This window comes from Meles meles, chromosome 7 (assembly GCF_922984935.1).
Source record: "Meles meles chromosome 7, mMelMel3.1 paternal haplotype, whole genome shotgun sequence".
NCBI classification, from domain to species: domain Eukaryota; kingdom Metazoa; phylum Chordata; class Mammalia; order Carnivora; family Mustelidae; genus Meles; species Meles meles.
Window position 1 is genome coordinate 111,005,493 of NC_060072.1, and position 22,416 is coordinate 111,027,908.

General features: G+C 47.1%; 1 protein-coding gene across 17 annotated transcripts in view; it reads left to right on the top strand.

Annotated features, from left to right (window-relative positions):
• Nucleotides 1–681: 681 nt before the first annotated feature.
• Nucleotides 682–22,416, top strand: part of CACNA1C (calcium voltage-gated channel subunit alpha1 C) — a 627,772-nt gene continuing 606,037 nt past the window's right edge. For 8 of the 17 annotated variants that reach the window (XM_046012073.1, XM_046012070.1, XM_046012076.1 and 5 more), the window contains exon 1: nucleotides 683–1,383. In XM_046012073.1, coding sequence (XP_045868029.1) covers nucleotides 1,335–1,383 — 49 coding nt within the window. In that variant the 5' untranslated portion in view covers nucleotides 683–1,334. Of the gene's footprint in view, nucleotides 1,384–22,416 lie in introns of all 17 variants that reach the window. The other 9 variants (XM_046012065.1, XM_046012074.1, XM_046012066.1 and 6 more) reach the window with 3 other exon arrangements.

The window sequence follows — 22,416 nt, forward strand, 5'->3', positions numbered from 1 at the left end:
TTCCCATCCTCGCGTCTCCATGTCACTTCTACAACCGCTCTGATTATAATTGATCAAACAGAATCACGGAATCACGGCTCATTTTGCTGTTTTGTTCGGTGGCCCGATCTGCAAAGAGACTCTGGTAGTTGGGCAGATTGTATTCCCCCCTCTTGGAATTCCGCTCACAGAGGCCTTCCCGTCCTGGTCGGCCGCGCAGGGACGCGCGGGTGCCGCCGAGGATAACGAGGGCGGGGGGCCGGGGGTGGGCAGGGTGTGTGTGTGTGTGTGTGTGTGTGTGTGTGTGTGTGTGTGTGTGGCGGTGGTTGGGGGGGGCGCGGTGGCGCGGTGCCCGCGGCCGGGCGCGAGGGGGTGTGTCCGCGCCCGGGCCCGCCCGTGCCCCTCGTCCTCCCCCGGGGGCGCCCCGCGCGGCCCCACTCCCCCGCCCCTCTGCCGGCCGGCCGCCTCGCCTGGCTCCCCTTGACGTCATGTGGGTAGCAGGCTGGCTCGCGCGGCGCGGCCGAGGGCCCGAGCGGGTGCTCAACTTCGGGCTCAAGTCCTCGCCGTGCGCCCTGCGCCGTGCGCCCGGCTCCCCGCGCGCCGCCGCCGCCGCCGCCGCCACATCTGGAAGCGTTCAGCGCGTCTGCCTCCAGCGCGCCGGGCGGGCGGGCGCGGGCAGGGGAGGGCGCGGGCGCGGCGCGGCGGGGCTGGGCTGGGCGGCAGTGAGCACGGCGCTCTCTCGCGCGCCCGGTGTCTCCCTCTCCCTGCCTCTGCAGAAACAGCTCCCTGCCAGAACGGCGCTCGGCGCGGCGCGGCCCGGAGCGGCGGCGGCGGCGCCTCTTCCTGCCTGCTCGCCCTCAGGAGTTGCTGGATCTTTTTGACAGAGAAAAGCCGACGGGGGGCCTCGGGGAGGACTCGGCACAAGCGGGCGGAGACGTTTCAGCCCCCTGCTGGCCCGGGCGGACCCCCTCTCCCCTGCCCGGGGGTCCGCCGTTCCCCCACTCCCCTCCTTTCCGCCTCTTCTTGCTCTGCCTCTCTCGATTGATTTTTTTCAAATGGTGTAGCCGCCAGAGGTGCGGTGCTAAATTCTTGGAAGGGGCCCGGATGTACTGAGGATGCATTACAATTTCACAAAAGGAGGCAGTAGTGGAAAGGAGCAGTTTTTGGTGTTTGATGCAATAATGGGAATCAGGTAATCATCAGAAGGGAAGAAGAAATACTGCAGATCTACGGCTTCCTTGAATTTTGCACGAAAGCCGACCTCGGAGGAGGGATTTAATCCAGACCCGCTTGGGGGTGTTTTGCCATTTCTTCCTCTTCGTGGCTTCTTCTCCTTTTAAAACAATTTTTGGTCCATGGTCAATGAGAACACGAGGATGTACATTCCAGAGGAAAACCATCAAGGTAAGGCTGGACCCCGCCGCCTCGCCGGGGCTCCAGCCCGGTCTCCCTGCCCTCTCCACCCGTCTCCCGCTCTCCCCCGCGCGCTCCCCGTGGCCCCCGGGCCGGTCCCTGCGGAGTTACCCCGGGCTGTGGCCGCGAGGGGCGCCCGGCGGCGGGGCGCCTCGGTCTCGCCCGATCGGCCGGGAGCCCAGCGGGACCTGGGCCGGAGCCGCCGGCGAGCGGGAGCGGAAAATTCCCGCCCCTCCCCCTCCCCGTGCCCGGCTTCTCCAGAGCATGTGTTTCCTATGAATTTCCAGGCGAGGGGGAAAAGTTCCCCAAGTGTCTGCTCTGCCTCGCTTTCTCGCGTTTGCCTGGAGAGCCCAACTGCCCGGCCAGCGGGGCGGGAGGGGGAGAGGGGGATGGGGGCGCGGGCGCCAGCGCCGCGGGGCCCGGGGGGCTGGGGTCCCTCTCCTGGATCGGGGCGCGGCTGGGAGCGCGCGCGCGCACCCCGCCCCAGGTCGGCCTCGCGCCCCGGGCCGCCGCCGGGCATCCCGCTCGCTGCCGGCGTCCCTTCTCTCCGGCAGCGCGCTCCAGGTGGCGGGTGGGGGCCCGGGATGCAGATGTGAGTCTCGGCGCCTCTCTCCCTCTTTCCCGTCTGCCTCGCTCCCTCTCTCTCTTCCTCTCTCTCGGCTGCCTTTCTCCTTTCTCCCTCCCTCGGTCCCTGGGTCTTCCTCTCCCCATCTCCCTCTCTCTCTCGGCTCACCTACACCCACCCACCTCTCTCCTGCCATTGACCCCAAGTGCACCCACGCCCCGTGTATTCTGATTCGCATCCACATGTGGGCTAGCACCTGAGGATGTAAGCAGTTAGAATTCGGGCGGTGTGTGGGCTTTGCTTTTTCATGTTTTAAGGAAATAATGAAAGGGTGTGCCGAGCTCACGAGGCTCCACACTATTGCCCAGTGTTTTCCCAGAATCTCCATCCTTGGCATCAAGTGTCACCAGCTCCCCGCAGTGAGGGGGAAAGGCTTTCAGGTAACTCCCCACTTCTTGGAAACTTTCTCTACCCCCCCACCCCCATATTAACAAGTTATTATGTTTTGGCATTGCTCAGCAGCTCAGGTTATGATGGAGTGTGGAGGGATGGTCTTGCTGGAGTGTGGCAGCCTCCAGCTTCATCTCTGTCTTGTCTCCATGGCTTTCTCTGCCTCTTTTGGGTGTAGTCTTCCCTTTTTCTCTCCCAGTCTCCCAAGCCTCCCTGTTTACACTCTTCCTGTCAATTGCATCCTCCTGATTACCTGTCGCTGTTGGTCCTGTTACTTCCTGGGGTACTTCTGGTGATTCTCTGAGGACCCCAGCCTGGTGGTGGGTTTGCCTCCATGTCTCTTCTTTCCGGCCTCCTCCTCCTCCTTCTGCCCCCATCTCCACCATTTGGGGACAGAGCCCCCCTCCTTTAGAGCTACCTGCCTGGTCTCTGTCCAACCTGAAACTGATTTTGGAGCTAGCTGCCCCTCTGCTTTCCAGCTGGGGTGGCAGTGTGTAGACTTTGACCCATCGGTAGAAGGAATTTTGTCAAGGCCCATGGGTTCTTGGGTGAGCCAGGGCTTTGTCATAAGGGCAGCTTCTGTCCCTGGATTTCTCTATGCCATGACCCCATCTGTCATCTGTCCCCCTGTCCACTTCTAGGCAGATGGAGCAGTGGATGCAATAGGAGCTTGAAGATGAGAGACACAAAGGAAAGGGTGATATTTGTGAAGAGTGGGGATGGATATCTCCCTTCCAGGTTCTCAACTCAGCATGAGCAGCCTCAAAGAGAGCTCAGTAGTATTGTCCTTACTGTCACTAACAATGGCAGTATACTGTGGTAAGAATTGTTATTCACATAACGATAATCTTCACTAGTTTACCAGGTCCCCTCTTAGTGCAGGAGAAACCCCTCTTAGTCCCTTTCCTTTCTTTTGCCCCTTTGTCCCTCTGCATCCCCTTCCCCCACCCCACACATATGCAGGGATCACTCGTTAAAAGTAGGAGCAGTGACCCTGGAGAGGTTTGTGAGAAAGATGGAGGGACAGGAGTGAGGGAGCCGTGGCCGGGAGCTCTGCTTTTCCAGCAACATGCCAACAAACACTATGGCAACCTGAATTCCAGTTCTCTCCCTTGAAGCTGCAGTGATTATATAATTCACGGGAGCAATTTTGCCTCCATTTCTGGATGCAGTTCTCAGGTGAAAAAGCACAGGATCCCTGTCTCCCCTCCATTCCCCATCCCCCTTTCCTTGATGGCCGGCTTTGGTTTTTTTGCAGGAGGAGAGAAGGAGGGTATTGGAGGTAGGGAAGGCAGACCTGGAAAAACATGAATATTTACAAGGAAGGGGTTGCTGTGGTTTAATAACTGAAGGGGTGATGAGACATAAATAGGGGCTCGAGTTTCAGGAGAGAGAGAGAAGAGAAGCCAAATGATTACCTCAGATCAGTGATGGTGACGAACCAAAGAGTAGAGAACCGAAAAAGTTACCAGTGCGGGCTTTACGTTCTTCTCCTCCTGACAGATTTGAAGGCACTGAATGCATTGACCCTTTCTCCCCAGCTTTTTGGTGATGGTGGTGGTGGTGGTGGTGGTGGTGTGTGTGTGTGTGTGTGTGTGTTGAGGGATGGGGTATGGAGACCAGTGATGAACGCGCTGGAATAGCTTGAAGGTTCGCGGAAGGACTGGCTTTTGACCCTGGGTTTCAGGCTGGGAGTGGCTCATGTGGGCCTTGCCTCACCTCTGTGCCCCATCTGCTCTGGTCCCACGCCAACCTCCCACTTTTCTGGGCTGATTTTCCATTGCAGGCTCCAGCTAGCAAATGAGTTTCTTAATAGTCAACCATTTAGCAAATAAAACATCAGAATGTCCCTTATCTGCTGGAGACAAGGCAGAGGGGAGAAACATGTGTTCTGGGAGTGGAAGACACACTGTGCTTTTCTTTTAACTACTTAGCAATACAGCAGAATAGTAATCATCATAATGAAGTAATAATAATAATGATGATCACAGTTAACTCTTTACAAATGGTCATAGAACAATGTCACTTGTCCCTCAGCTTGTGTAGGTTATGGAAAGCATGACATTAGTTTCTCTTTCTCTGGATATTGCATGGAGGAAACTGGAGGAAAAGGGCTATTGAGGCTCTGAATATCATGCCTAGTATTGCTCTGATACTTTTCAGTGTAGCAGGATAATACATAATAGACTATATCACAAGAACCAATTAGTCATATTTCCATCGAGCACACAGTAAAAGTATTGAAGTGGGTACACGTGTGTGCGTACATACACACACACACACACACACACACACACAGAATAAAGAAAATATATTTTAGATTACACAAAAGATTAATGCACTTTGGGGACCCAGCAAGTTGTGGAGAGGAATAAAGTCCCCTGAGACTGTTTGGACATTTTTACCTCATGTGAAGTGGAGAAGTGTTCTCTACAGGTAGATGTTCTAGGGATAGCACTTTGCAAATGAAGTAGTGAGCCGTTAACCCCTTCAGCCATCTCTCAGAGTCTTGGTGATGACTTGAACTCTTCTGCAATTTTTTCTTTGACTTAAAACTGCCCTAGGTGGGTTCTTCTATGTATATAAGACCTTGGACTTATACCGAAGCACGCTGAATGGGGATTTCGAGACCCTGCTGATTTTTGTGTCCTCACTCCTAGCACCAGTCCCCACTCATTCCAGACCCATAATACACGACGGGTGAGTGCATGCCCCCAGGAAGGAATGAGTGCAGATGCAGGAAGACTTAAGGTGGATGTGCTTTCTGCCTCTCCCAGTAGGTGGCGCCCCAGGGCTTAGGAGTCAGGAAAGGGGCGCTCCCATTGGATTTGGTGGGGAAAGTTACTGGGAGGGTTTGGAGAGAATTTCCTGTGCTGTGACGCTTTGATTACGCCCATCCCTGTTCCAGTGCAGAGAACCCCAAAGACCAGTGTGTGTTTCCTTGCTACACATACACCAGAGCCCCCCCCCCCCACCCCCGCACCGGGTGACTTGAGTCCCTCAGTGACCTTGCCACCCTCGGGCAATGCAAACCCACTTTGGATGTCTCCCACTCTTACACACTCTTACCTCTCAGACTTCTGTTTACCTCTTGCACAGACGGCATCCTACTGAGCCTTGAGGGAGCCTTTTGGGCGATTAGCCCAACTTGCTATGGCCATATATTAATTTTCTCCGTGATTTACCATGGACGGTTCAGTCGCCAGAGGGGCTATTACTTCCCAAGCCCAGTGGAGTATGAGGCGACCAGAAATTTGGGATTTGGAAACCCTAACTTATAGGGTTACAAAGCTGGCCAGCTCAAAGGCAAGGAGACATTTTCCTAACTTTATTAGGGAAAAAAACACGAAAACAACTGGGTACACTTCACAGCTGATTTCTGTTTATGAGTCTGGCTGGGCTCCTGCTGGGTAATGGCAGAAAAGCTCCCGAGACCCAGGTTAGGCAGTAACTGAGATTCGTTCTAATTTTCAGTGATGTTTTCTAGCTTCTGGTGTTTCCAGCCCTTACTTCACTTGGTTTCTTAGTTGTTGTGGCAAACTCTCTGAGGTCTGAGGAACCCTTGCCACCATGTTAAGAAGGGGTGACTCAGTGCCCCATAGGGTCTTCTTCCTTTTCAGTAATTCCCGTTGCCCAGTGAGGCAGCCATTTGTGAGTTGGTTGGGACAGGTCAGCCCCTGTCATCCCTATGCCCCCTTACCAGACTCTGAAACCCGTGCTCAGCATTTAAAAGCAGGAGATGGTTTTATTTTCCAACACAGATTAAAGAAAGTGGATAGATTGTTTGGGGGAAACACCTGAAGACTTAATGACAAGACAAACCAGCAAAAATAATCACACTGATTTAGTCTGTTTTGAGATCCCTTCCTCACTGTTGCCTCAGTGAGTGTTGGGCATGAGAGGAGAACAGAAGACTGATGAAAAAAAAAAAAAAGGCCTGGGGAATTGTTTTGCAAAATATCAGGGGCTAAATATTTAGCAACATGAGTGCTAAACATTCTGATAATGAAACAACACTCCAAGCCATGGCTGTCATTATTAAAATAATTTAGCAAACACCTGTTTACATGTACCTCAGGGTTGGATACTGTATAAAACAAGTAAAAGTGACAGGATTCCTTTGGGAAAATGGAATGATTTTCAGCGCCGTTTCAAAGCCAGGTCGGTAGGCTTTCACTGAACCCCTGGCAGGAAAAGCAAAATGGAGGGCTGAAGCAATGAACGTGATTGTTGGAACGTAAAGGGCAGGTACCATGGGAGAAGTCTTCTGCGTGTCTTAATCCCCAGATGGGGTGCTTGTGTGTTCAGTGTGGCGCTGACCCAATGGAGATGCGTGCCTGAAATGCTGCTGCGACGCTTGCTTCTTTCCGTCTATGGTTTAGGAGCCCTTGGAGGCAGCAAGAAGGGAACTGGAGTGGATTCTTAGGTTCCCAGGAGCCTTGGGACTCCTGAGAGCCTCGTGGCCATTCTAGCCTTTGCGCCGTGTGGGTGAAAGCCCAGGAGGGCCTCCTAAACAGAGCTGTGAAATGGCTGGGAGCTTCAGGGAGCCAGGCTGGCGCGAGAAGGATGCAGAAAGAGGCTCAGATGACTGGGGGGAGGGTGTTTGGGGGGAGGGTGGGAATTTGGGGAACATGGTTATTACTTGTGGAGCTGAATTAAATTCAAGTGGTGATTTAAGGGACATAAGGAGAACCGCTTGGGCTCGGAGCTCAGGAGTCAAAGAGAGATTGAAAATAGACCCTAACTTCCCCAGAGACCAAGGGAATGGAAGGAATAGTAAATCTGGCTTGGAGCAGAGGATGAGGAAAGGGTGGGTTGACTGGCAAGAAGCCAGAACCCTTCAGTTCCTCCCCTTCCAAGAGCCCCACCAAACCATTGCTCTCTGTAACACATTCACTTAAAAACGTCTTCTGGCACCGCGTGCGCGTGTGAGAGACACAGAGTGAGAGAGGGTGGGGAGGGGGTGGTTCTAGATTCATGAACTTTGAAGCGCTTGTCAAACAGACATCGAATAAATGTAACGTCTCTTTGGGAATTTACTTTCTAGGATCAGAGCATTTTAAGGAACCTTAGGACAAACTCTGTTTCCAGTTGAGAAAACAGATAGATGGCTCCTAGAGTCAGTTGCTCAGGCAGGGATGTGACAAAGAACAAGGTCTTCAGGCTCTTTTTGCGCCTGCTTTCTCGTGACCACACTTGGTATGTGTTAAACCCCGTAAGAGGGCACTGCTTAGTGTTTCTGGAAAAATTTTGCTTACTCAAACTTTCACCCTCTTCCTGTTCTACCTCTCTCCAATCCTGCCTTTGTACTGGCCTTGAGATCATCTCTGAGATGTTAGAGGTGGAAGCAGAGTGGGGGTGGGGTGGGGATATCTATCATTGGGAAGATTTAAAAATAAATCGCTCAGACCATAAAGTAAAAGTTCATACCCGTCCACGAGGAGCTCTGACCAAATTCAGATCACTATGCTGTCTGCTGACGGATATAGCTCCGAGCTGTTTTTATTTGCTTGCTCCCTTTCTATCCCACTCGAGGCTCTCGTTGTAGCTCCCCAGAGGGAGCAGGGGGATGAGAGGTGAGGCTATGCTGTAGGACTTCCCTTCGCGAATTGTTGGCAGTTCTCTGTGGACCGGCCAGCTTTGCGGTTGGCCAGGCCAGGGACACACAGTAACTGCAGGGTAGGGACCATGGCACATGTGGTTAGCAGCTGACCAGGGGACAGACTGCCATGGATGCCACCTAAGTTTAAAGAACAAAAGCTTCTCCATGCTTCCTTGTTGGGGTTGGTCTCATAAGACCCCCGTCCCTCTTCCCAGGATACATTTTAAATAAGGACCAGGGATTTAAATTCAACCCATGGAAAGGAGTTCATCTAGGACCTGCCTCTGTCGTTCCCATCATCCCTGAGGTCCTTGTTGGCTGCCTTGTTTGATGATCGCATACATGGACAACTGGAAGGCCTTGGTGGCTGACTTGGTTTCTAGCTCTAAGATGGAGGCGTGAGCTAGACTTGTCCTTAGAGATGTGGCCTTTGAGATCCCTGGAGGAAACCACCCTTTCAGAACATAGTGTTGCGATAATCTCATGAAATATTCATGCTGCCAAAGTGCCAGTGGGGAGGGGGTTCTTTTAATCCACTTGGCTATGCTCAGTATTGCCTGCTTGAACCTAGCTAAAAAGAAAATAAAATAATCTTGTGTCCTGTCCTTTAGAGAACCACGCCAAAATCCAGGCAGCAAATGAATGTTCTTCCCATATAGCCTGCGGGCAGAAATGTTGGCTTGATTACTCAATTAAGCTGTGTTTATTTTGTGACCATTGTGTCATGTTCAGTCACTTGCATTGTTTGTGTCCTTCCAAAATAATCCATGTTGGGCTGAAACCTTTCAAAGATGTTGGTTAGCAAAAGTAAGAAAAATAAATAAAAATAAAGAAGGCTACAGCTAGAGAAATGACCGGGGTCACATTCTTTGACTTGCTCTTTTTCTCGGAGAGTTTTGAAGGAATCAAGCCTGACATTTTTTCATCTATAAAATGGAGATAAGAATCCTTAGTTGGTCAGCGTCACAGGGTGGTTGCGAGGTTCCGTATGGGAGAAAGAGTGTAAATCACGCTGTGGATATCAATCATTCTTATCAGAAGGCAGACCACTAGGGTTTGAAAAAGCAGGGCCATGAAACAACTTTCAAAGCGATTCAGACAACTTTGTAGGTGCTGCTGGGTGGCTGACATGATTCAGAATTTCAAGGATGGAAACGTAAAACAAAATGAAACAGGCTGAGGTGGTCTGGCTGATACCAGAATAATCCAGGAAGTGAAAAATCAGCCCTGATAAGCCTGGTGTTTCGGTGTTCTTCACAACCGTGGACCAACGTGAGGCCCGTAGGATGCCAGGACAGGGGACCACTGGACTGCTGTTTCCAACCAGAGGGTCAAGACCTGGGGACACAGGGCTTCCTTAGGCCCAGCAGATGACCTGCCGTCATCTTCTCCCACCCACGGCACAGGGTGCCCTGCCTTCAGCCTAAGGTACAAAGCCAAACTGGTCGGAAGTCCTTTGATGGTCCAAATATCAGGAAATAGGGCCACCAAGAGCAGGAAGGACACCACCTGGGCAAACAAACATCTCCTTGCTTTCTGGCACAAATTCCCCAAATCTAAACACAGTGCCTCAGTACAGAAGGACAGACTGCCTGGAAAATAAAACTTTGCTTCAAATGTAAACCTTGGGTTTAGAAAACAACAACAACAACAACAACACAGCAATGAGGGTTTTTTTTTAATATAATTAAAGTGCTAGAGGTTTGTAGAGAGAGGGAACCGTAGAGCACTGAGACACATCGCAATAGGAAAGGGCTTTACTTTCACATCTTAAGCGACAGATTAGCTTTTCGTTTCCTAAACAAAAATAATCTCATCATTAAAAAGTGTGCTGGAAAATTTGCATTTAAGTTTGCACCTTGTTGCCCATGCTGAGTCCCTTCCCAGCCTCAGGTCTTGGATCTGTGGAATCATTCATGCTTTCATTTTTATTTTAAAAGATTAGTTTTATTGAAGTATAACTCCTTCCTTTATATATTTTAGAATGGGGCAGGAGTGATAACTACTATTTAATGTCTCGTGTGTCTCCAGCAATGTCCTTTGAGCTTCGTGCACTGAGTATCATTTTGTCCTTATATCGGTCCTGTGGGGCAGGTACTGATATTTTTCAGGTGAGAAAACTGAGTACCAAATGTCTTGCGTATCATGGCCAAGATCACCCAGACGTATTGAAGCTTGGCATCAAATCCAGGTCTGTTTGACTTTCAAAACCTTTGCTCTTTCTTTCTCCATATGGGGAAAAGGAGAAAGAAGAACCCTACCCAACCATTTTGGGAAAAATTACCTTGGGCTAGCCTAATGGCACTTTGCCTGCATTCGCTCCGTGGAAGCTCTGGCTTAGGCTGGTCACGTGGTGTGGATAAACAGCTGAACATTTGTTCCTCTTTGGTGGCTGCTTCGTGGTCCCTCAGCACACCCCTCCTCACAATCCCACCCTCTAGCTATTCGTTTGTGCCCATGGTTTCTGCCTGGGCCCACTTTGGCTCTTTGGATCCTCTGTAGACCTTCATGGAAGACCCAGACTGGTCAGTCTCGGCTTTGGGATGATCACTCCTTGGCGTGGCCTCACTTCATCATGCGTTCTTAGAATGTCTTCGTAGTAGTTCCCACCTGGGAAAGTCTCCACCCTCAAATGAGATTCTGAGGAGTTCAGGGGACCATCCTTGCAAGCTGACCTCCCTGGACTTCACACATAATTTATTTGTTTCTTTATTTTTAAATCACATCTTTGTGGAGCTATAACTCATGTGCCGTGAAATTCACCCTTTAAAGTATATACAACTCAGTGGTGTTTAGTATTTTTAGAGTCGTGCAGCCGTCCCCACTGTCTAATTCCTGCACATTTCATCCCCCCAAAGAGAAGCCCCCACCCACTGGCAGTCATTCTCCACCCTTCCCATCCTCCTCTCCACCGTCAGCCCCTGGCTGTCATGCATTTCCTTTCTTTCTATATGGATTTTTCATGCATTATTGTGAGCAATAATAATTCTATAATTGGAGTTCATCTGTGTAGTCTAGCTGTCGGCAGCACATCTCACGCATTTCAGGACTAGGTGTGTCGTGACAATCTGTATGATAGATGATTCAGTTAAAAGGAAGCACGAGATTAGTTAAGGACTTAGGTGTCATTTGGAGGTGAGATTAAGCACTTTCAGTTACGGAAAGAATGGCTTTCAGATTTATTTCTTTTAACTGTCTCGCTAAAGCTAAGTCTACGAGTCACGTCTATTGATAGTTGAAGAAGATGTGAATGATGACCTTTACATTTTTTTTATTGTGATAAAATAAATGTAACGAAATTTGCCATTTTAACCATTCTCAAGCTTTACAATTCAGTGGCATTAATTTACAGTGTTGTACAACATGGCCCCTACCTACTTCCAAAACCTTTTCATCACTCCAAACAGAAACTCTGTAATCACAAAGCACGAGCTCCCCATTCCTCCCCCTTCTCAGCCTCTGGTAACATCTGATCTACTTTCTGTCTCTATGAATGTGCCTACTGTAGATATTTCATATAAGTGGAATCGTACAACACTTGGCCTTTCGTGCCTGGCTTACTTCACTGAGTGTATTTTCAAGGTTCATCCCTGTTGTTGTGGGTGTCAGAACATCCTTCCTTTTCACGACCGAATAATAGTCCATTTTAAGTATATACCTCATTTTGTTTATTGGTTCATCAGAGGATGGATACCAGGCTCTTTTATATTTGTGAAAACCCTCTCGTGCACAATGCTGCAAAGGACATAGAGATATACGTATGTGATTGAATCCTCATTTTCTCTTCTTCCGGGTGTGAACCTGGGAGTGAAATTGCTGGGTCTGAATTATGACTTTTTCACTCTAAGCACCCATTTCTTTTCTTTTTTTTAATTTTTTTTAAATTTCTTTTCAGCGTAACAGTATTCATTGTTTTTGCACCACACCCAGTGCTCCATGCAATACGTGCCCTCCCTATTACCCACCACCTGGTTCCCCCAACCTCCCACCTCCCGCCCCTTCAAAACCCTCGGGTTGTTTTTCAGAGTCCATAGTCTCTCGTGGTTCATCTCCCCTTCCAATTTCCCTCAACTCCCTTCTCCTCTCCATCTCCCCATGTCCTCCATGTTATTTGTTACGTAAGAGCCCATTTCTTGTGCGGCTCCCCAAGTTTGAATCCTGTTTAGAGGAGAATATAGTATTAGTGAGTTCCATTGTGTCAGTAATGAGAATCCAGTATTTTCTCTGGGTGGCCAGTGCCTATATCAGAAATTCGACTCTAATTAGGTGTTTAACAATCTAGCAGCGGTCTTTTGATCCCGCCTCCATTCCAAAAAAATAATGAAGGTCTCTCCATCCAGTTTAGCTTTTACCTCTCTGCTGACTGGGCTTTGTGACTTGACAGGAAATGGGTGTTTGGCAAGACAAAGCTATTTAGTCTGTCTCCGTCTCTCTGTCTGTTTGTCTAGTCCAGGGGCACCCATGCCTGTGGAGAGCAGGATCCAGTTGACAACTGTGAGGACCCTGGGAGAGGATGCCTCCTCCTGCTGTGTGGTTGGGCTGCGTCCTCCTGGTGGGAAGGCCATTCAGCTTGGCTGACGGGGTCTCTGTCTCCCAGCTTTGGAGCTGCCTGGAGGGAAAGCCATGTTCCAGGGCTCTTGGCTACACCTCACACTATTTGAAGTCTAGGCAAGGAAGGAAAAAAAGTGTGATGGAAAAGAAATAAGGGAGAGAATCAGGAAAAGCGAGAGGGGAGTAAGAGAGAAAGAAGTGGTTAAGCAAGGGGAAATTTTTAACACTTGATGGATCTGTGCTGGGGGTTAATGGCCTAATTAATGATTAGGATGCTTCTTTCCAATCTCGGGGTGGCTTTTGTTTTTGGGAATTGTTTTGCCTAAAATTCATAATATCCCCTTACATTTTGATTGTTTAAAATACCCTTTTAAGTCCTTTTCATGTCTTCTACTTTAGCCATTCTTAAAAAAAAAAATCCATTGAAGTTGTGGGACAAGTTTTATGATTCCTAGATTTTCAGATAAAGAAAGGTGGACTCAGAATTTGAACAACCTGCCGGTTAGAGAAGGAAAAAAAACTCATCAGTTTTATTTTTTTTGATAGAATATGTTATGTTAGACTTTGAGCCCATGCATCTTTTGCCTCATACTAAGCTCTCTAATTAGTGGGTTCAGCCTGGTCATAAATATATATCTGTGTATGTGTGTGTGTGTGTGTGTGTGTGTTTCTCAGATTAGCAGAGCTCAGTATGCTAAGATCTTCAGAGTAGTCACTGTGCATCTTAGCAGGTCACTTTGAAGACCAATACACTTGGTTTAATCTAACTATGAGTGCATTCTTCCCTATTAGCCTCTGCCTTCACATCCCTTCCCTGATCCTGTTTACAGGTGTGTTTTGGCCACCATTCAGAGCTAAAATGTTACCTAGTGTTTTTCAAGATTAGAGCCTCTGCTGTCATGTCTGGGTGGCCAGGTCAGCTTGGGGTTCCAAGTTTTAATCCGAGGGGATTACAGTGACTCAGATCTCATATTTGGTCTGCAGTGGATAGGATCTTGTGGCTCTGTTTTTCAATTATTCAATAGGGAAAAATTTTGACCTATGCGCAGCTGTCTGAAAGATCAGGAGATAAGAAACCTTTTCCTAAGATAAGTTGACTGTGACATGTCCCTGAAATGGGATGTTTCATACCAATTGTGATGAAAATAATTTTAAGTTGGTTATTTCCCCTTTCCAGAATTTGGATGGTTGGTCATTCACAGAAAGTTATGACAACTATTATCTGTAAGGCAATTTGCTCTTGGGATCTCTAGATTCAAGGAGACCTTCAAGATTACAGGCTCTCGACTATCCCTTCCTTTAGGGAGTATATAGTCTAGTAGGAGGTAAGATACACACCCACGTTTACAGATACACGTATAAGATACAAGGCAGAATGTTTGATGTTACAGGGAGGTAAAGATGAAAAGCTTACAGGTTTAAAGAAGGAGGGCAACACAGTTAGATGGAGTAAGTGGAGAAAGCATATATAAACATGATGACAAAGCTGTCTTGGAGAGTGAACAAAAATGGGTAGAGAGAAGAGCTGTACATTCCCAACAGAAAGAATGGTATAGTCAATAATATGTTGAAAGGCATACACACTGGATTTTAAAGGAAGAGTGAGTTGAATTGGATTAGAGTACAGGTTATATACTGGGAGATGTGAGAGAATATGGGGATGGCAAAAGAATAACACGTGGAGAGCCCTTGTGTCAGGCTGTAGGGCTTGCATCCCATTTGGTAGGCAGTGGAGGGCCATTTATAGTGTTTGAGTGAGGAATGGTGTGGTCCGAGCTCCTCTTCCAGAAGATTAGGGAGACAGTGGGGTAGGATGAGGTGGGGGGTGCTAAGACTGCTAGTGGGATACAGTTCTGAGGCCATAGTTCAGGTGTGAGAGGGAAGAAGGGCTTTTCTTAACAGAAGCCAGAGGGCAAGGGAACTCTTTGCTGTTGTCTAGGTGGGAAAGGTAGAGGGTGGATTTGGAGGATAAGTGGAAGATAGCCAGCATATGTGCAGAACTAGAGTTCATTTAAAGGTGATATTTAAGCTGTGGAAATGGATAAAATTATTCAGGAGAGGGAACAGAGAGAAGAAAATGATGAAGGGGCTGAAGATTGAGCCCTTACATTCAAAGGACAAGAGTGGCATGCAATGGAGCAGATAGAGCCAGAATGGTCAGGGAGGTGGAAGAAGAGCCTTCCTAGGGGTCATGGAGGGCAAGAAAGCCATCGCTACCAGTATGGAGTGGAGAAGTGAGTAGGGAAGATGGGAACTGAGAAAACCTGACTAGATTTGATGATTTGAGTGGCAGCAGTGGACTTTGAGAATGAGCTCAGAGTAGTCACTGTGCAGTCCGTGAGACTATACAGGCATGGCAGGGTGTGATGGGAGACACATGTGGACCACTCAGGAGTTTTGACTACAAAGGAGAAAAGAAGAGATGGATTTGTTGGCACACGAGAGACTGGACATGGAAGTGGGGGCTGTTGATGAAGCAGATCTGGAAGAAGGCAGTAGACATTGGGGTGAGGGGCAGGAGCGGGAGGTTAAACCCTAGCCAAGGAGGTACAGTTCAGAGGTAGACAACAGTGAGCAGAGGATGAGACAATATAGAGTGGTTTTGGGGGAGTTGAAAAAGGAGATATTATGGGTCTCAGAGATGGCAATGCTGGATCCTGACATAGGTGAGGGCAGTTGTAGTATAGTCTGAGCTTGAAGACACAGGAAGAGGTAAGAGTCGAAAATACAATGGGACATCCTAAAGATATCAGGAAGAGTTCCTAAGTCTCAAAGGGAATGTGGTTGAGGTCAGGAAGCATGAGTCAGGGGTCAGCAGTCCCAGAGAAATGTTCCCCAGAACCGAGTTTGCTAAAGTGAAATAGGCACTAAGTAGGTCAAGTTGCCAGAGGTAAGTGAAGGTAGAGTTGGTGTGGAAGAATGGAGGTGGTTGCCTCTGACAATCAAGGTGGCATGGAGGTTCTAGGGCACATAATCTTCATAGGATACATGAGTCTGAATCTTCTAGCCTGCTTCTGTTCACATAGATGATTTTTCCGGATAGCTGGTTGGCCTCTTGAGTGCTGAGTGAATGTACAGAGGAGCAGGTGGACTTCCTCTGGGGAACATAAGAACAGGAAGAAGATGGGAAGCCAGGGTGGAGAGGATGATGGCAGTGTAAGAAGGGTTGGTAGAGGGTGGTGGGCTAGGATGCATGTGTGTGGAAGGTAGGTGAATGGCCACAAAATTTACTGAAGCTTTCACAGTTTGGCTTGCTGAGAACCTTCTGGGCATTGACACAAAAGCAGAGAGTGCATGTTCCAGAGTCCTGAGGCCATGTTCAAGACAAGGATGCAAGGGAGCAGGTGACATCAGGACTGGTGTGGAGGAGGACTTCAAATATTAAGTTGTCACAGACTGTCTTAGGCATCATGGAAAAGGAGCTTGACCTGCTGGCCTCAGTCATGCTCAACAGTGAATAGGAGTGTTCTGGACAATTCAGATGAGAAGTGCCAGCCTAAGGGTGGTTACCTAGAGAATGACCTGACTGTGGGACTTGCCCACTCCTGTTTTCTCATGTTTCCTTTCCACACCAAATAAGCTTCCCAGCCTGTGATATTGGTTTTCTGGAGAACTGGTTAGCCTTTGTGGAGTATTAAACTCTATGATTTTATATCATTATAATTATGTCAGTATATCAAATTCCTGAGAATGGAACATTTTATTATTTTTTCTTTATCCCCTCCCTCTCATAACCTCAGAACAAAAATGTTACAAACCACTGGAAAATCTCAGGTTGGATCCCATTTGACCTGTGCAATGCCTAGATTTGCCTGCAGTCAAGAAAAATATGATATCCTGAATGTTTAATGAAAGGATGTAAGTTTTTGGTGCCAAGAACAGTAACACTCTTTGAATGCCATGGAATAACGCTCTGCTGTGTAGTGCTTGGTCCAAGAAAGAGTTAATGATCAGTAGGTACCCTCAGGCTCTATCCCAGTCCTTCTCAGCATGCAGGGACTCTAGTAAGAGGTCTGAAGGCACTATCTGTGAATGGGAAAGACTTACCCTGGGGCAGTGAAAGTGGCAGTGGCTGCCAAGGCCTGGTGATTTGAGTAGGGGAAGCTAGGCCCCTGCACTTCCACTCAGGTTCTCTGTACAGACCACTACGATGAAATGTATAGAGAGTCCAGTGGTCCCAAGTTCTGTCCTTTTTCTCTAGCTCCCTGTACCCATCCATCCCCACCTCTTCACTAGACCTGACCATATTGTGAGAGAGCGCCAGGGACAAGGATGAAGCCTTTACTGGAAAGCACATTTTTTTCTCCCTTTCTTAGCCACAAAAGTGGCACCAATTGCTTGTCCGCCTGTCGAGAAACCTCTGGGAATTGGCCTGACCCGTCCTGTGGCCACTGTTTCACCCATTCTGGCCTTGTCTGGGAAACCATTCGCCGAATTTGGCCTTCTTCTGGAGAACCTCAGGATGACACCGACCCCTCCCCCACCCTCGACCCCTTGCTCTCTTGCTGGATCTGGGCAGCAAGGCTTGGGATTTTCCTTTTTCCACCTTAGGGAAACTTGGGCAGAATGCACAATTTTCCTCTGAGGGTATCAGTTGTGGAATGGGCTGGGTCTGGATGGACAGGTTTCCTCAGTGCCTATTGCACTTTCCAGACAACTGGTCCTAAGATATTTCCTTAGACTTTGACTTGACTCAACTAGAATGAAGGAGAAAAGAAGATCCTGAAGAAGAAAATGACCATAAAAAATATTCTTTTGTTGGATGGAGGGATGGAACAGGCCTGCTGTCCCTGAGAGGTAGGCACAGTTCTTGGAGACATCCACAGATAACACAGTGTGTAGTCACGTTTATGCATGCTTGGCCCACGGATAGGCACACTTAGGTGCCTCCTGAGAGTTACAATTATTTCATGGTCCATTTGAAAGAGAGAGGATAAAACGGCAGTAAGGGTAATCTAACTTGTGTTTTTAAGGCCCAGAAGTAAACGAACAGAAATTCTAAACAAAGAGTCTTAAGGAAATGTTCCTCCAACACTTGGGGGCCAAATACTTGCAACTTCTTTGACAAGGATCTCCATGTGGTATGTGTATGTGTGTAAGTGACAGAGAAGAGGCAGAGGGCAGGAGAGAGTGGTGTGTCTTTGTTAGAAATCTCTGAAAGATACCATGTCATCACAGGGTGCAGGCATATCTGGGCACAAGGACACCTTGGGTTTTGATGGACTTCAACCTCTTGCTTTGGAAATTTGGTTGGATCATTTAACTTCCCTATGTCTGAGAATCTGCTTCTGCTGCCACCCTGACCCTCCCTCCCCCATTAAGAATCCATTTATTCTTGAGGTGTCTAGGTGACTCAGTCAAGTGTCTGCCTTTGGGTGAGGTTGTGATCTCTGGGTCCTGGGATCGAGTTCTGAGTCTGCTTCTCCCTCTCCCTCTGCCCCTTCTCCCTGCTTGTGCACCCTCTCCCTCAAATAAATTAATAAAATATTTTTTAAAAGAATCCATTTATTCTTTCAGCCTCATTGATAAATGACAATTACTTGAATATTTCATGGGGATTAATTAAAGTGCGGCAGGAGAAAACTTTTTGTGTCTAGTCATTTATGTACTGTCAGGTACACAGGGAAATTGTGGGTAGGCTCAAATGCATAAAGAATATTTCTGAGCCAGGTTTTCTCTAAGAAAGGATGTCTTGGGGTGGTGAAGGAAGAATGTAAAACAACTCTGCTCTGTGACTTCAGAAATAGTACCAGAGAGAAAGGGCTTTGGACTTTAAAGGCATGGGGATGTCCTGTGTTTCCTTGGCCTTGATGGGGGTCTTGAATTGGGGATGCTGTATTTTACATATTATAGATGTGACAAAGAATTCAGACCTGCTCCCAAGTCTTTGTGAGGGAGCTCTATTTCATCTCTTGCTCTCTTCTTCCTTCTAGGTTCCTTTCCTTAGTATGGAAGCACATATTTTGTAGTTCTTTCAGCAGTGGTCTATGCTGGTAGATTTCAAACCTCTTCAGTCTTTGTTTGACATTGTCTTTTTTCTTTTGAGTTCACTCATGAATAATGGCAGGTACAAAATTCTGTGTTAGCAGTTCTATTTCTTCAGCAATTTGAAGATAATTCCATTTTCTTCTGGACTCTGTTGTTGCTCATGAAAATTCTGCTGTAAGTCTGAATCACTCTTCTGACTTTTTTTAAAAACGATACTCTTTGACTTTAGTGTTATGCCGTTTTACAATGTTGAGTTAGTACATAATCTTTAAAAAATCTTGCTTGAGACTTGGTGGGATGCTTCAGTCTACAGATGCATATTGTTCTCCAGCCTGGAAAATTCTCAGTCATTTTCAGATATTGCCTCTATCCCAGTCTTTCTATTTTATTCTTCTGGAACTCTACTATTAAAATATATTAATCTTTGTCATTGTACCTTTTTTCTTAAATGCACTTTCATATCTTATATTTCATTATTTCTCTTTGTCACATTTTGGGTAATTTCTTCCCCTCAATCTTCCAATTCACCAGTTTTTTTCTTCATTTCTTTCTAAATTGCTGTTTAACCTTTATTTTTTTTTTAAAGACTTATTTATTTATTTGAGAGAGCAAGCAGAGGGAGGGGCAGAGGAAGAGGGAGAGAATCCTTAGTCAGACTCCCCACTGAACAGGGAGCCCAATGTGGGGCTTGATCCCTGGACCCCAAGATCATGACCTGAGATCAAGAGTTGAATGCTTAACTGACTGAGCCACCCATGTGCCCCTGTTTAATTTTAAATGCATTCTTATTTTTAATTCCCATTTTATTTCTAAAAGTTCTATTTTCTTTCTCAAAGTTCTTTTTTTTATAGTGTATTTTCCCCTTTTTGGTTTCTATTCCATATTTTAGATTGTTAATAATTTAAAAACATATAACTACTATAAATATTATATATAGTTCATAAGTATAAAATGTTTAAAGTCTATTTAAAATTATTTTATCTACTTCAGCCCTTGGGGAATGATTATCTCGTTTCTTGAATCTACTGACTTTCACTGGTGGTGGATCATTTCCTTTTGTGGCATGAAAATATTGAGTGTGAGTCCGTCTTCTTTGTGAATTTTTTCTCATGAGGTTCTAAGCACTCTGAGTTATGGAGGTATTGCAATACTGCTGTTTTGCTTTTGCCACCGGTGGGTAATCTTGGTGGTTTCAATGGTCCAGAAACAGTTTTTGATATTTGCTTCTTGACTTCAAGTGCCCACAGCATACTGGTGCTTTAATTATCATGAGAAAAAAGTATTCAGACCCAGAATCTCAGTCAGAGATCAGTGGAATATGCATATATAATGAACTGACTCATACAAACAGGAAACATTTTAATTTTTCTACCGTTGCTGCTTTCAGACCCTCTCAGTTGGATCTCCCTTCCCTGTTCTTTCACATTCTCTCAGGCTTGTCTTTGCTTTCCACTCACATTCAGTTATTAGAATAGTCTCATTTCAATAATTAGGACTCATGTTGTAATATTAAAAAATCTGTAGACTACTTCAGGCCTTACCCCTGGCTTTCAGATTTGTATGGAGAAGTGTCAGGACCTAGTTTTCCCCCTTCTTCTTCTGGTTCTTCCACTTCTCCCTTACTTCTTGGCTTCCAGGATTAGGGCAGAGGAGAGGGACTTAGAGGAGATAGGGGTCAAGTCTCTCTCCTTGGTGCTGTTTTGTACCTGACATTGGCTGGCTGTCACGTTCTCTGCTATGGTGGTCATCTCAACACCAGCTCTTTCTTTTCGTGGGTTGTTTGATGGTCCCTTTGGGGTCCTTTAGAGCACACAGTCCCCTTATGTAGGTGAGAGGGCATCTCCCAGACCTCTTGTGACTCTCATAGCCTCTCTACACTGAGGCAGCCCTTGTGGGCGAGTCTTACAGAGGCTTGAATCCAGTCAGTTCATGTCACATCAGGGTCATCAACTCAGCTCAGTAAAGGCTGTTGTATTTAGTTAAAATTTAGAGTTGCAGGCTGCTTCCCATTGTTACCCTTTCTCCTTACCGTGTCTACTGAAGTGCTCCCGTTCTTCTGGAGAATTCTTGAAGCAGGAGGCAGGCCCTGTCCCTTGGTTTTTGTGTGCACCCTCAGACTCTAAAATACACAGGTCAGTGCTTTCCTGAGGTAGTTCTCTGCTCTGTACATGGGCGTGGGTACATAGGTCCTGTCCCTTAATAGACATCAGCCTGGGGGGTGACAGGCTGGTCTCTTTTTATTGCAGGCACTCCCATCTCAAGAGATGCTCCTTTTGGTGCTCACCTCCCTTGGCACTGTGGGGAGGGTTGGGGAAGCACACTCTGCCACAGCCCACACCTTGCAACCTCTAGGACTCCGGTTTCTAGTCCTCTGCTTATATAGGCTGGATGGGGTGGTGAAGGGGGAGGGTTGAAAGAGGAGTTTGACTACCTCTTAGTTTTGCAGCAAGGTATCTATCCAGTGTCTTTGTTGTCCGGGGGCGGGGGTGCTTCTCATTGATTGCTCTTTGGCTTGGGGCCTCACCTAGAATTCTGAGACAACAGGAAAAGTGCCAATCAACACCTCCTTATCTTTTCCTCAGGAGGGTGGGCAGAGGTTTTAGCCTGGATTTTTTCCCCAGGCTCTTGGCTTTTTGCTAAGGCCTTAGTTTCCATTCTTGGCTTTGTGGGGTCCCTAGCTCCGTCTCCTGCCATGTAGATGTTGAAGCCCCAGCTCTGGGCCTGCAGCCTCCAGGGCCAGCTCAGCCATAGTGCCTCGGCTCAGTACTCGGCTTCATGTTCTTTCTTCCTTCCTGGGACTAAGGACTCCCCTTTCTTTGTGTCAGCTGATATTGTCTAGCATTCCTCTGCATCGTAGAAACAGTGAATTCGGTTTAAGCTGGGTCTGCCTTATTGCCAGTACTCGAAATTTGCATCTGTGTTTTATAGACCACTAATAATGATTCTTGCTTCCATCCCAAAGATGTGAGGGCAAATGAAATCATGGATGTGAACATGCTTGCGAAGTTTTGACCCATTTATGAGAAAGGGATTATTATAAATATACCTCTACCGGTTTGTTAAATCATTCTCCCTTGAGCTGGTCCTTTAGTAAAACTATAAGTGAAACTCTCAGAAACCAAAGTGACATGATGATATTTAATAGTTTACCCCCTTTAACTGTCACCTCCCACTTATGGCACTTAATGACTTCTAGTCTGCCCTTTGGGACTTACTCAGGTAGAGTATTTTAAACTTTTTGGATGTCGGTGCATTATTTCTTCTTTTTAATATCATAAAGTATAAGAGGCATATATTAAGTACACATTAGCATATGTTTGGTATCTTAGTTTTCTGTTAGGTGTATTCGGTATATACCAGATATATCAAGCGGACTCATCTGCTTTCTTCACTTAGGGAACCAAAGACAGGTCGGACTATCAATCATCAATCATCGATCAGTCCATTAATGTTAAGTGAGTGCGTGTTCTGAGTTTGGCACCATAAGAGCCACTTGGCAGAGGGCACAAATAAGCATAGCTGATTTTGACAGCCACGTATGAACTGTCTAGCAGATACCAGATAGATAGACAACAGTGCTCGATATATTGAATAAAACAGATGGGCATCTGCCCTCGTGGAGCTTACAGTGGAGCCACTGGCTGAATCGCGTTAGAATTTCTCAGAGGCGGCAACGTGGTACATTGTGGTAGCCATGCTTGTTTGGTGAGTGAGTGAATCCCTCGGGGTCTGGAAGACTCGCTCCATTTTTTTTTTTTTTTTCAATTAACAGAGCTCTAGTATACAGACTGATTCCATAACCCTATCAGGGATAAACTGAAACAAAACAAAACAAAAGCCTAGTCCAGGAGTTGAGCAACTTCTGGTA